Genomic DNA, 15,442 nt, shown 5'->3' with positions numbered 1-15,442 from the left:
GACTGCACAAAGGAGTGGTGACAATTCGAAGCCCCAGTGTGATCACTGCTTGGTGCAGTGGGAAAATCCATGGTCTCACGGTGGCACCAGGGAGAGTCTCAGCTTGGCCCTAGGGAGATGTCCTGCCTACCAAACACAGAGGCTGGTGTGACCTAGCAGAAAATGTGGCACAGCTGGGCGAGAAAACTGCTGACTGACTTAAATGCCCATAGCTCTGCTGAGGCCCTGAAGGGGCAAGTGAGATCCAGTGGGACCAGATGGTGGTAGAGCTGCGAGTCTGGGCGAATAAGCTCCCAGCTGCCTCGAAAGCCCATAACACTGCTCCAGTCCCTAAGGAGGGAGTGCGTCTAGGTGGGGCTGTGGAAGCAGGCAGCAGCAACCTGGAACCCCTGTGTGATTGTTCCCACAGTTGAGAGGAGACCCCACAGGGCCACTGCGATCCCAAGGAATGGCCCAGGCTATGTCAGGAACAGCTGACAGGGATCCTGGTGGGTGCAGATTACACAGCTCCTGCCCCCTCCCCAGCGGCAGCAAGTGGAAGCAGTAACCAATTCTATCTCTATGCAGAGGCACAAATCCATGCCATCAAGCAGTATGAAAAAATATATTAAATCTCCAGAACAGAAGGAAAATGACAAATACCCAGAAAACAATCCTGAAGACACAGAAATCTATAAACTAAATGACAAAGAATTCAAAACAGCTATCATTAAAAAACTCAAAGAGTTAAAAGAAATACAGATAAACAACTCAAAAAGTTCAGGAGCTACATCACAAAAGAGCTTGATACCATAAAGAAGAACCAATCAGAAATGTTGGAGACGAAAAACACAATTGATGAGATAAAGAAAAATCAGGACTCCCTGAACAGTAGGGCTGATAACGTGGAGGACAGAATTAGTAGTCTGAAAGACAGGAATACAGAAATGCTTCAGATAGAGAAAGGTAGAGAACTAAGACTAAAAAGAAATGAAGAAATTCTCCGAGAAATATCCAACTCAATTAGGAAATGGAACATAAGGATTATAGGTATTCTAGAGGGAGAAGAGAAGGAGAATGGAGCAGAAACCTTGCTCAAAGAAATAATAGCTGAGAATTTTCCAAACCTGGAAATGGAACTGGAAATCCATGTGACAGAAGCCAATAGATCTCCAAACTTTATCTATGTAAAAAGACCAACTCCAAGGCATATAGTAGTGAAGCTGAAAAAAGTCAATGACAAAGAGAAAATATTAAGGGCAGCAAGGTGAAGAAAATAACCAACAAAGGAACCTCTATCAGGCTGTCATCAAATTTCTCAGCAGAAAGCTTACAGGCTAGAAGAGAGTGGAATGATACATTCAAAATTCTGAAAGACAAAAACTTTCAGCAAAGAATACTCTATCCAGCCAAAATATACTTCAGATATGATGGAGAAATCAAAACCTTCGAGAAATAAAAACTTTCCCAGATAAACAGAAGTTAAGGGAGGTCATCACCACAAGACCCACCCTACAAGAAATCCTCAGGAAGGCCCTCATACCTGAAAGAAAAAAATGAAAGGGGTTACAAAACCCTGAGCAGGGAGATAAGTAGAAAGACAAAATCAGAAAATTGCAGTTCTCCATCAGAATAGGTTAGCAAATGCTTAAGGAGAACATTAAAGATAAAGGGAAGGGAAACATCAAGAATAAATATAATCTTGTCATTTTAACCACAAACTCACAACGCAAGAAGAAAAAAGATGTGACAGTAACAACCTAGAAGGGGAAGAGGAAAGGGATGGAACCGGCTTAGTCTAAGGAAATAAGAGGCTATCAGAAAATGGACTATCTCATCTATGAGATGTTTTATACAAACCACGTGGTGGTAACCACTAAACAAATAATTAGATTGGAGACACAAATTACAAATAAGGAGAAAACTAAGAAAACCAGCAAAGAAAACTACCTAACTGAATTGATAGTCAGAAATACATGGGACGAGAAACAAAGGAAATACAGGAGAACCAGAAAACGAGCGATAAACTGGCAGCATTAGGCCTCTACATTTCAATAATCACTCAATGTAAATGGATTGAATTCTCCAATCAAAAGACCCAAGAGTGGCAGGATAGATTGAAAAACCAGACCCAACAATATGCTGCCTCCAGGAAACACATCTCAGCCCCAAAGACAAACACAGACTCAGAGTGAAAGGATGGAAGACGATTCTCCAAGCTAATAGTGAACAAAAGAAAGCAGGTGTCACCATACTTATATCAGACAAAATAGACTTCAGAACAAAGCAGGTAAAGAGAGACAAAGAGGGGCAGTATATAATGGTAAAAGCAACACTCCACCAAGAAGACATAACACTTATAAATATATATGTACCTAACACAGGAGGACCAAAGTACATAAGGCAACTATTAACAAAACTAAAAGGAGATAACAACAATACAATAATAGTAGGGGACCTCAACACCCCACTAACACCAATAGACAGATCATCCAGACAGAAAGTCAACAAGGAAATATTGGACCTAAACGAAAAACCAGACCAGATGGACTTAATACATACATATAGAACACTCCATCCAAAAACAGCAGGTTATACATTCTTCTCGAGTGCATACGGAACATTCTCAAGAATAGACCATATATTGGGAAACAAAGCAAGCTTCAATAAATTTACGAGGACTGAAATAATATCAAGCATCTTTTCCGACCATAATGCTATGAAACTACAAATCAATTACAAGAAAAAAGCTTGGAAAGGGTCAAAGATGTGGAGATTAAACAACATGCTACTGAAAGACCAGTGGATCACTGGAGAAATCAAACATTATCTGGAGGCAAATGAAAATGAAAACACACCATACCAATTCATTTGGGATGCAGCAAAAGCAGTAGTAAGAGGAAAATTCATTGCAATACAGGCTCACTTCAACAAACAAGAAAAATCTCAAGCAATCTCAAACTACACCTAAAAGAACTAGAAGAAGAACAAACAAGCCCAAAGTCAAGAGAAGGAGGGAAATAATAAAAATTAGAGCAGAAATAAATGAAATTGAAACAAAAAAGACAGTAGAAAGGATCAATGAAACAAAGAGCTGGTTCTTTGAGAAAATAAACAAAATTGACAAACCCTTAGCCAGGTTCACTAAGAAAAAAAGAGAAAAGACTCAAATAAATAAAATCAGAAATGAAAGAGGAGAAATTACAATGGTTACCACAGAAATACAAAGGATTATAAGAGAATACTATAAAAACTATATGCCAACAAATTGGACAACGTAGAAGAAATGGATAAATTCTTAGACTTCTACAGCTGCCCAAAACAGAATCAAGAAGAAACAGAATCTGAATAGACCAATCATGAATAAAGAGATTGAAACAGTAATCAAAAACCTCCCCAAAAATAAAAGTCCAGGACCAGATGGCTTCTCTGGAGAATTCTACCAAACATTCAAAGAAGATTTAATACCTATCATTCTCAAACTATTCCAGAAAATTGAGGAAGATGGAGCACTTACTAATACATTCAACAAGGCCAACAGCACCCTGATACCAAAACCCAACAAAGACAACACAAAGAAGGAAAATTACAGGCCTATATCACTGATGAACATAGATGCAAAAATCCTCAACAAAATATTGGCAAACCAAATACAGCAACAGATTAAAAAGATCATACACCATGATCCAGGGACACAGGGATGGTTCAATATCTGCAAGTCAATCAACGTGATACACCACATTAACAAAATGAGGAACAAAAACCACATGATCATCTCAATAGACGCAGAGAAAGCATTCGACAAGATGTGACATTCATTTATGATAAAAACTCTCAATAAAATAGGTATAGAAGCAAAGTACCTTAACATAACAAATGCCATATATGACAAACCCACAGCCAACATCACACTCAATGGGGAAAAACTGAAAGCCATCCCTCTGAGAACAGGAACAAGACAAGGATGCCCACTCTCATCATTCTTTTTTTGTTTGTTTTTTTTGAGGAAGATTAGCCCTGAGCTAACTACTGCCAATCCTCCTCTTTTTTTTTTTTTTTTAAAGATTTTATTTTTTCCTTTTTCTCCCCAAAGTCCCCCGGTACATAGTTGTATATTCTTCGTTGTGAGTCCTTCTAGTTGTGGCATGTGGGACGCTGCCTCAGCGTGGTTTGATGAGCAGTGTCATGTCCACGCCCAGGATTTGAACCAACGAAACACTGGGCTGCCTGCAGCGGAGCGCGCGAACTCAACCGCTTGGCCACGGGGCCAGCCCCATCAATCCTCCTCTTTTTGCTAAGGAAGACAAGACTGGCCCTGAGCTAACATCCAGGCCCATCTTCCTGTACTTTACACACGGGACACCTACCACAGCATGGCTTTGGCCGAGCGGTGCCATGTCCACACCCGGGATCTGAACCGGCAAACCCCAGGCGGCTGAGAAGCAGAACATGTGAACTTAACTGCTGTGCCACCAGGCCGGCCCCTAATATCTGCATTTTAGAAAGGTAGTGGAGTGCTCTGTGGAAAGCCAACGAGAGGACACAGGTAGAGCAGTCTTTCTTTAGCTCAGAAACAGAGGCAGGGGCCTGTGGCATGGTGGCAGATAGGGTGACTATACATACAGAAACAACAGACATATTTCATGCTAATGGATAGTAGAGTGGGGGGTGTTCAGGGTGTCTCCCAAGGTTAGGCTTTAGGCAACTAAATGAATAGTGACAGCAACAACTGTGGTGACCAAAAAGAAAAGTCTGTATTACAGATGCTCAGAGTAGATGGCTTCCTGGCCTCCAGGTGGCTATGTCCATGGGCTCTCAATACAGATCTCAAGCTCAGGAGGGAGAGAGGGGCTAAAGGCACAGACTCTGGCATATGGATGTTGCTGAGACCAGTTGCTAAAGTTACCCAGTGAGAGACTGCAGAAGGTAGCTAAAGGCAGATTATCTCTCAGTGAATATCAACAACGGAATGGGAGATGGATAATGAAAGAGGAACCAGTAGATGAACCTTCAATCTGAAATCCTAGTTGGGTCAAGATAATAAAAGTACGTACTAAAACACAAGAACAAACAAACTTGGAGTACATCAGTAACGGTAATCCTAAAGCTACTTAACACCTGAAAGAATTCAAAATTACTTTAGGCGTAAGTCCAGAAAAGTAAAGGATATTTTACTGGTTTAAAGTAGGTATTACCTATTCTGAAATAACCATCTTCTAATCGTTTGTCTTTGGTTTCTTTGCTTATTTCCAAACCTTCACTCTAAAATAGAACAAAAATATTAATTTTAAAAATAATTACTTCTATTTAAATCAAAGCTAAGTTGTTAATATGTTTAATAAACATAAAAGTGATATTTGTGGCCAAGCTATCTCTAAAAAGAGAAAATGTCATCTCAGTCTTGAACCTTAAAGGCTTATCAATACAAATGTTCTTTTTTTAAGCATCATCTGAATCTGTATATAATATATTGATGAGCAGAAAACTTAAATTTTAATTAATTTTACATTTAAATCAATTTAATAGAACACTATTTTCTATTAAAAATATACAGAAGTAAAGAACTGTGAGTTAACTTCAAAGAAATCTAAGCATTCCTTAGAGACCAATAAATTAATTTTGTGTATTAATCAACAGGTATTAAAAACACATGGTATTTGGGGGCTCAAAATACAAACAGCAGGTAAACATTAAAGTAAAATAAGATTCATTTATTTTCCTAGTACAAACTTCTAGGTTATTTTCCAACAGGAAACAAAATGAAGGCTCTTTCTATGAAGAAGGCAAATGGGACAATATACTAGGTGTTCCATATTTCAAAAAATAATTAATATTACTCACCACTGAGGTCCTGCAATCATGAGAATTTTCTTTCACCTCATAAACAAGAACAGCCTCAAATCAAGTCTGCTGGCATTAGTTCTTAAGGAAAAGTAAGGGGAAAAAATAGTCATACCTTAAAAGGCAAAACTTCCACAGTTGTGTTTAGCAGGATATCTCCTGGATGTTCTTGGTTGCCACTATGGAACAAATAACTAAAAAGACACACATAAAAATAAAAGTATGAGTCAGACTAGACTTCACGAAGATTCAGGAAGATGGCCCTACCTCAAGGTAAGCTTTCTAAACAAGACTTCAGCTACAAAGCAGACAACATGAGAAGTTGCAGTAACTGCACATTATGTATTCTGAGTAGTTTGTGGGAACTTAAAAACTTAGGGGGTGCAGCCCTTAGGCGATGTGTTAATTTCTGCTGTCAGAAGGGGCATGTTTGGTGCTTAATATAATTATGCACTTATCAGATAAAAAAGTGATGAGTTTTACGTTGCTGTTTACACTGCTTTAAATATATAATCCTCTTAACAAGAATAATCACAATTCTAGCAGCTATATATTACTACTGTATCTTGCATCAGAGAAAATTCTCACCAGGATAGCCACAAGTCATGGCAAGTTCAAAGACTAGTTTTATTCAATACAATTTTAGTATTAGTAGACTGAATGTAAATTAATCGATTCCAAATATCTGAATAATTCCATTCATCAATATTAACAAATATTTGAATAATGGTGATTATGTGATATACTGTGATAAATCTAAAATACTCTGGGTATGGGTATGATGGTCTCGTACTCTGAAAACTAGTGTGTAAGTTACACAGGGGAGGGTGGAGACTAGATCATACAAAGTATATCTAAATCTAAACCTAAAACGTAAGTTTACTTAAGTTAAATGGTTAAAAGTTTATGCTTAGGAGTCAGAAAGAGCTGGATCCAAATCTTAGGTCTCTCATTTACTAGAATTTTCATCATTAGCAAGTTACATTAACTTTTGGAGCCTGAGTTTCTCTATACAATGTAGATATTGCCATCTACCTCACACAGCCGAATCAAGGAGTTTGGGAACTGACAAAAAAGTACCTTGCGTATTAATACTCAGCAAGTAACACTTACAGTATGATTATGATATAGTTATAGTATGGTATTTGTGGGAAAAAAATCACCTGAGATGAGGAGTTGGTTTTCAAATGTTACACAGGTCAGCGGACCCTAATAAGAAGCTCCTTCTAAGCTATGCCAAAAATTACTTCCAGCATTTTAAGATGAGAGACACACTTATTTTTAAGGCTTCTTTGACTTGGAATGCTGCTACATACAAACATGAGGTATTCAATATCTCAGTTATAGATGCAAAAATACGGGACAGGGGAAGCCACTTTTAAGAAAAGAGCCCATGTTATGATATAATCTGGGATTTAGATTGATTCAGAGCTGTTCACTATGTGATTCCTTGGTGAAAAACTCAATACCACCTAAGAAGTTTAACATTAGAAGAAGTAAACAACGGCACAGTCATATGGGATACTGTGCAGCCATTAAAATTTTTATGAATCATTTAAGATAGAGTATAAAGGAAAATATAAGATACAAAATTACATACAGACCATGATCTCAAAGCAGAAAGTACATAGAATTATCAAGAAAAAAATGTGCCAATATGGTCACAATGGTGTCTTTGGAGTTGTCATTTTTTTTCCCTCGTTCTTCATACTCTTGAATTTTTGTATACTGAACACATATCATGCTATAGAGTCAGAAGATATTTTTCCTAACTCTCCATTTCTGTATTGATAAATACAACTTCTGCTTTTTCCCCTCTCAGCAAATAAGCTATTGTGGAAATCCAAAACTGATTCCTTTTCTCAGTCCTGGGAAGGGTGGGTCTATCCATGAACTCAAATATACTATGATTTTTGAACTGTGTTTTACTAGAAATGTGCCCTCAGTAGGGGCACATAAATATTACTTTATAGAGGTTTATTGTAAATGTATTTGTCGTCAAAAAATTTCATCTCCAATATATGAGTTCTTTAGCAGATTCTTTGATGGAATTATTTTCATTTACTAAAAATAAACCAACAGATATATTTTAAGGCTATTCTTGTTTATGACGTGAAAGAAAACCATTGTTTCTAATTCTATGATGATTTTGTGTGTTTGTGGTGAGGAAGATTGTCCCTGAGCTAATATCTGTGCCAATCTTCCTCCACTTTTTGTATATGGGGACAACACCACAGCATGGCTTGATGAGCGGTGTGTAGGTCTGCGCCCAGAATCCGAACCTGTGAACACCAGGCCACCAAAGGGGAGTGCGCGAACTTAACCACTATGCCACCAGACTGGCCCACTATGATGATTCTTTAAGTATGCTAAACAATACCTCAAAGTGCAAGGTATTACTATATAGTATAAAAGCAAACATTAAATAACAATAAAAATATTATATACTCATAAATGTGCAAAATATTACTCAATAGTATTTTTCTATGTTTTCCAGTGATGTTCCCACTGCATAAAACATTTTTACACTTAAATTCCTCTTTAGAATCAGTTTAGAGTCACAAAACAAAATTAATAACATCACGTTATAACTATACATTATTTCTGACTACCTTAAACAGAATTATTCCAAATGATTTTTGGCGGATTCTAAAAACCAATGGCCCTCACACAAGAACACATAACGTAACATGCCACAGGCTAGAAAATTCTATTTTATTCTAGGGATTACATTTAAGTATGCCACAGACAGTATGGGGAACAAACCCAAAACTGAGGAAAAGTTGAAGGAATCATGATTGTTAAATGAAAAACGGGGAGAAAAAGTCCTAAATGTTAAAATGAATATAAATTCTCAAAAACATAAAAGGATTGTAAATTCCTCCATGGTGTACTAAAAATTATCCAGCATTTGCAAAGCCATTGACCACAAATAGTCTGTGAAATTTATCATATCAACCAAAGTGCTGGGTAACCAACTAGCTCTCAGTCAAATCTTAAGGGATATTCTAGAAAAGGAAACGAAAACTAACTTGAGATTTTGAGGGAGAGTTCTATATAAAAGTATTTAAAAAACTATACTAAATATATGTTCAGAAATACCAATAGAATTTATCAAACAGCTAAACACTGACATTATATCTGAAAACAACACACCCATTTTATTACTGAGTTGCAGGAAATGTAATTTATAACCCAACATTTGGGACCACTGTCTCCTTGTATCTATTACACACAAAAAAATTCCATCTTAAATCACATTATGAAATAAGCAGTCTGAATTGTAAGACCAAATATATTTCAATACCAACCTTTCTACATTGACCGGCTTATCAAATTTAAACAAGATATAGTCCCCAGCTACTGGAGTTATAGCCCAGAAGAAATCCTCCCCCATGTAAGTTTTCTCCAGTGTGTGTCCTTGGTAGACCTTCAGAGAAGTAGACACCTCTGCAGGTGGGTTTACGTGGATTTTAAGAAGTAACGGTTTCATGTAATCTTTATCCTAGGAGGAAAGACAAATGCTATTAAACAACATTTAGCTTACTCATAGTGAAGAAGAAGAGCAATGATTATACACTAAAAAACAAATTGTATGTGCATGAGAAAAATAAAATCACCAACCGTGAGTTTCTGAATTTTTCCTGTTAGTGAAGAATGCAGACCAACATGCTGGAAAAGGGAAGGCCTGAAGCGAATTCGCAGATTTGCTTTCTGTCTATCACAATGTTTCTAAATATTTAAAAAAAAAATCATGTTAGTATTACATTATAAAGTGAAATCTCGTCCTCATCTGAAAAAATGAGAAGACTACTGACAAGAAAACACTTCATCTCATAATTCCAAGTCACGTTTTTTTGGGAGCCCTCTTTGAGGCATTAATAGATTTGCTATGTACTTGATAAAGAAACATGATGTGAAAATTAAAAATAACCACATCTAAGGGAAGAGTTAAGAATTTAATTTCAATCCTCTTTCAAGATACATCAATATTGATTTGACTTTTAATACTAAAATGCACAAACTATAAACTAGAAGCTTGGTTCAAATATACAAAATATCTTTAATCGGGTAATACAATAAAGAATTTGTAAATAAGAAAAGGCACATTTTGTTGCATGAAAGCAATTTGAAAATGTGAGGCCATAACTTGATTACAAGCAAGTAAATGATATTAAATGTTCCACAGACAAATCTATCTCAGCACGGTTAAGGGACACCTATGTTTCAACTCAAAGTGGCCCATGGCCCAGACTTCAGATGACAAGCTCTCCTCACACTTGATCAGTGTGTGAAGCCACAGCGCCAGGAGGGCTCTCAATGTGCGGTAGTGCTTCACGACGGTCATGAGTATTTTGTCATGCTTTCACAAACCCTTTTCATTTTCAATGATTTTTAGACGTTTTGAGCTAAGAACATATTGAAAAAGACATTTATGACATTTCCACTTTGAAAGACCTCTAATAATTTACTGGGTGATAAAATGCCTAATTTTTCTCAAGAGGTTTTGCTTCACTAACATTGTTACTAATACTAGAATAGAGATGAAACAGTATATTTTATTTATACGAATTCAACTAGTCAAGTGTAAGGAGAGGGAGAGGAAAGGGAAGGGAGGGAGACCAAAGGGGAAGAGCAAAGCGTGGGGAGAGGGGGAAGATCCAAGATGGCGCCATGAGTAATCCTCTTTGTCTCTCCCCCTTCGAGTCTACAATTATTTGGACACTTATCGCTTGACAAAGGATATCCAGACAGCATCTCAGGACGTCTGAGATACCCACGCGACTATACATCGGAAGGCGGACGGGCTTTCCTCCGGGAGGATGTGGAAATAGGTGAAAACTCTCCGACCCCGACGAGCAGCCTAGTACCTGCAAGCGGCTTTCTTCCAACGGACGCCCCCAGAGGATCTACACACATCTAGGGCAGGAGCGAGCACACAACAGAGGAGCGACGGTGGAAACAGGTGACCAGAAGCCTACCTAAACCCCCCGCAATTACTCCTAAACGCAGAGGGAAACTTTGGAGTTGCACACCTGAGCCCGTGGGGAGAGTCTCTCCCCGCCATTGGTGGGGAGACCCCGCCTGGTGTTCGCGGCGCCTGGAGGGTCCCAGAGAGAGTCGCGGAGGGTACGGAGGTCTCCCAGCTGCCGTTGCCCGCCCCGTGGGACTAGGGATTGCCGGAGATCTCGGAGAGGACCGGGGCTGGGGGAAGTTTCAAAGGCCGGCTCTGCGACCCGGAGGGGAAGCGCCAGAGTTCCGCCCGGGCAGCAGACAAAACTCTCTGTCTGCCATTAGCAGAGGGGCCACGCCGAGCATTCACGGCTCCGGGAGAGGCCCGGAGAGAATCCCAGAGGGCGGGGCGACCCCCAGCTGCCGTTGCCCGCCCCGTGGGACTAGGGATTGCCGGAGATCTCGGAGAGGACCGGGGCTGGGGGAAGTTTCAAAGGCCGGCTCTGCGACCCGGAAGGGAAGCGCCGGAGTTCCGCCCGGGCAGCAGACAAAACTCTCTGTCTGCCATTAGCAGAGGGGACACGCACAGCATTCACGGCTCCGGGAGAGGCCCGGAGAGAATCCCAGAGGGCGGGGCGACCCCCAGCTGCCGTTACCCGCCCCGTGGGGCTAGGGATAGCCGGAGATCTCGGAGAGGACTGGGGCTGGGGGGAGTTCCAGAGACCCAGCTTCGTAGCCTAGGGGGAAACCCTACAGGCTCACAGCAGCCTTAGGGAAAGCCTCTGCTCAGCACCAGTAGAAGGCACCCAGCCGCCAGCCACAAGGCTGGAAGACCCCAGGGCAAAAGCAGCATAGCTAAGTGAACTAACCACAGACTGTAGAAGATGCCAATAGCTCTCCTGTGACCCATAGAGGACAAGTGAGATTTTGTGGGTGCCGACAGCAACGGAGCGACAAATATAAGTGATCCCACCCCTGGCCGCTGGAAAAGCCCATAACACCGTTGCAGACCCCAAGGAGAGAGCACATCGAGGTGGGCTGCAACAGTAGGCACCAGCAGCCTGAAGCCCCCCTGTGACGGCCCCCATGGCAGAGGAGGGAATCCAAAGGGCCACTGTGGCTACGAGGAGGGGCCCAGGCCCAGTTAGCAACTGCGGACAGGGTTCCTGGTTGGTGCAGTATAAACAGCTGCTCCGCTACCGCAGCAGCTGAAACAAGTGAAAGGAGCAACTAAACTCTATCTCTATGCGGAGGCACAAATCAACAACATCAAGCAATATGAAAAAATACATTAAATCTCCAGAACAGAAAGAAAGTAACAAATACACAGAAAACAATCCCAAAGAAAATGAGATATATAACCTAAATGATGATGACTTCAAAACAGCCATCATTAAAATTCTCAATGACTTAAGAGAGAATTCTGACCGACAACTCAACAAGTTCAGGAGCTATGTCACAAAAGAGTTTGATACGATAAAGAAGAACCAAACAGAAATATTGGAAATAAAGAACACAATAGAGGAGATTAAGAAAAATCTAGATGCTCTGAACAGTAGGGCCGATAATATGGAGGAAAGAATTAGCAATTTGGAAGATGTCAATATAGAATTGCTGCAGGCAGAGGAGGAGAGAGAAGCAAGACTAAAAAGAAATGAAGAAACTCTCCGAGAATTATCAGACACAATTAGGAGATGCAACGTAAGGATTATAGGTATACCAGAGGGAGAAGAGAAGGAGAAAGGGGCAGAAAGCCTATTCAAAGAAATAATGGCTGAGAACTTCCCAAATCTGGTGAGGGAGATGGATCTTCAGGTGACAGAAGCCAATAGATCTCCAAACTTTATCAATGCAAGAAGACCAACTCCACGGCATATAGTAGTGAAGCTAGCAAAAGTCAACGATAAGGAGAAAATACTAAGGACAGCCAGGCAAAAGAAACTAACCTACAAAGGAACTCCCATCAGGCTATCAGCAGATTTCTCAGCAGAAACTTTACAGGCTAGAAGAGAGTGGAATGATATATTCAAAAATCTGAAGGACAAAAACCTACAGCCGAGAATTCTCTACCCAGCGAAAATATCCTTCAAATACGATGGAGAAATAAAAACTTTCGCAGATAGACAAAAATTAAGGGAGTTCATTGCCACAAAACCTCCTCTTCAGGAAATCCTCAGGAAAACCCTCATTCCTGAAAAATCCAAAAAAGGAAAGGGGCTACAAAACCAAGAGCAGAGGAGATAAGTAGAAGGACAACAACAGAGAGTAGCAGCTCTACATCAGAACAGATTAAACCATGGGACGAGAAACAAAGGAAACTGAAGAAAAGCAGAAAACAACACACAAAATGGGAGTGGTAGGCCCCCACATCTCAATAATCACTCTAAATGTAAATGGATTGAACTCCCCAATCAAAAGACACAGAGTGGCAGGATGGATCAAAGAACAAGATCCAACAATATGCTGCCTCCAGGAAACACACCTCAGCCCCAAAGACAAACACAGACTCAGAGTGAAGGGATGGAGAACAATACTCCAAGCTAATAATGAACAAAAGAAAGCAGGTGTCGCTATACTAATATCAGACAAGGTAGATTTCAAAGCAAAACAGATAAAGAAAGATAAAGAGGGACAGTATATAATGATAAAAGGGACTCTCCACCAAGAAGACATAACACTTATAAATATATACGCACCCAACACAGGAGCACCAAAATTTGTAAAGCAACTCTTAATAGAACTAAAAGAAGACATCAACAACAATACAATAATAGTAGGGGACCTCAACACACCATTAACACCAATGGACAGAACATCCAGACAGAAAATCAACAAGGAAATAATAGAATTAAATGAAAAATTAGACCAGATGGACTTAATAGATATATATAGAACACTTCAGCCAAAAACAGCAGGTTACACATTCTTCTCAAGTGCACATGGAACATTCTCAAGGATTGACCATATTTTGGGAACCAAAGCAAACATCAATAAATACAAGAGAGTTGAAATAATATCAAGCATCTTTTCTGATCATAATGATATGAAACTAGAAATCAACTACAAGAAAAAAGCAGAGAAAGGTGCAAAAATGTGGAGACTAAACAACACGCTTCTCAACAAACAATGGATCATTGAAGAAATTAAAGAAGACATCAAATTTTATCTGGAGACTAATGAAAATGAGAACACGACATACCAAATCATTTGGGATGCAGCAAAAGCAGTCCTAAGAGGGAAATTCATCGCAATACAGGCTCACCTCACTAAACAAGAAAAAGCTCACATAAGCAACCTCAAACGACGACTAACAGAACTAGAAAAAGAAGAACAAACAAAGCCCAGAGTCAGTAGAAGGAGGGAAATAATAAAAATAAGAGCAGAAATAAACGATATTGAAACAAAAAAGACAACAGAAAGGATCAATGAAACAAAGAGTTGGTTCTTCGAAAGAATTAACAAAATTGACAAACCCCTAGCCAGACTCACCAAGAAAAGAAGAGAGAAATCGCAAATTAATAAAATTAGGAATGACAGAGGAGAAATCACAACAGATACCAATGAAATACAAGAGATCATAAGAGAATACGATGAAAAACTATATGCCAACAAATTGAACAACCTGGAAGAAATGGACAAATTCCTGGACTCCTACAATCTCCCCAAACTGAATCAGGAAGAAATGGAGAATCTGGATAGGCCAATCACAAGTAAGGAAATAGAAACGGTAATCAAAAACCTCCCCAAAAATAAGAGTCCAGGACCAGACGGCTTCTCTGGAGAATTCTACCAAACATTCAAAGAAGACTTAACACCTATTCTCCTCAAACTGTTCCAGAAAATTGAGAAAGATGGAGAACTCCCTAACACATTCTATGAAGCCAACATCACTCTGATCCCCAAACCTGACAAGGACAACACAAAGAAGGAGAACTACAGGCCGATATCACTGATGAACACAGATGCAAAAATCCTCAACAAAATTTTGGCAAACCGATTACAGCAATACATCAAAAAGATTATACACCATGATCAAGTGGGATTTATACCAGGGACACAGGGATGGTTCAACATCCGCAAGTCAATCAACGTGATACACTACATCAACAAAATGAAAAACAAAAACCACATGATCATCTCAATAGATGCAGAGAAAGCATTCGACAAGATCCAACACCCATTTATGATAAAAACCCTCAGTAAAATGGGTATAGAAGGAAAGGACCTCAACATAATAAAGGCCATATATGATAGACCCACAGCCAACATCATACTCAATGGACAAAAACTGAAAGCCATCCCACTGAGGACAGGAACAAGACAAGGGTGCCCACTTTCACCACTCCTATTCAACATAGTACTGGAGGTGCTGGCCAGAGCAATTCGGCAGGAAAAAGAAATGAAAGGAATCCAAATAGGTAACGAAGAAGTAAAACTCTCGTTGTTTGCAGACGACATGATCTTATATATAGAAAACCCCAAAGAATCCACAGAAAAACTATTAGAAATAATCAACAACTACAGCAAAGTAGCAGGGTATAAAATTAACGTGCATAAATCAGTAGCATTTCCATACACTAACAATGAACCAACAGAAAAAGAACTCAAGAACTCAATCCCATTCACAATCGCAACGAAAAGAATAAAATACCTTGGGATAAACTTAACC

General features: G+C 39.5%; 1 protein-coding gene across 2 annotated transcripts in view; it reads right to left on the bottom strand.

Annotated features, from left to right (window-relative positions):
* Positions 1 to 15,442, bottom strand: part of MGAT4A (alpha-1,3-mannosyl-glycoprotein 4-beta-N-acetylglucosaminyltransferase A) — a 112,351-nt gene that overhangs the window by 9,541 nt on the left and 87,368 nt on the right. For both annotated transcript variants that reach the window (XM_046662373.1, XM_046662372.1), the window contains 4 exons: positions 9,445 to 9,552; positions 9,132 to 9,325; positions 5,936 to 6,014; positions 5,175 to 5,241 (listed from right to left, as the gene is read on the bottom strand). In XM_046662373.1, the coding sequence (XP_046518329.1) occupies positions 5,175 to 5,241; positions 5,936 to 6,014; positions 9,132 to 9,325; positions 9,445 to 9,552 (448 nt within the window). The remainder of the gene's footprint in view (positions 1 to 5,174; positions 5,242 to 5,935; positions 6,015 to 9,131; positions 9,326 to 9,444; positions 9,553 to 15,442) is intronic.

The sequence above is a fragment of the Equus quagga genome, chromosome 5, assembly GCF_021613505.1.
Source record: "Equus quagga isolate Etosha38 chromosome 5, UCLA_HA_Equagga_1.0, whole genome shotgun sequence".
Taxonomy (NCBI): domain Eukaryota; kingdom Metazoa; phylum Chordata; class Mammalia; order Perissodactyla; family Equidae; genus Equus; species Equus quagga.
Note: the sequence above shows the minus strand (reverse complement) of the source record. Positions and strands in the feature narration are given on the sequence as shown.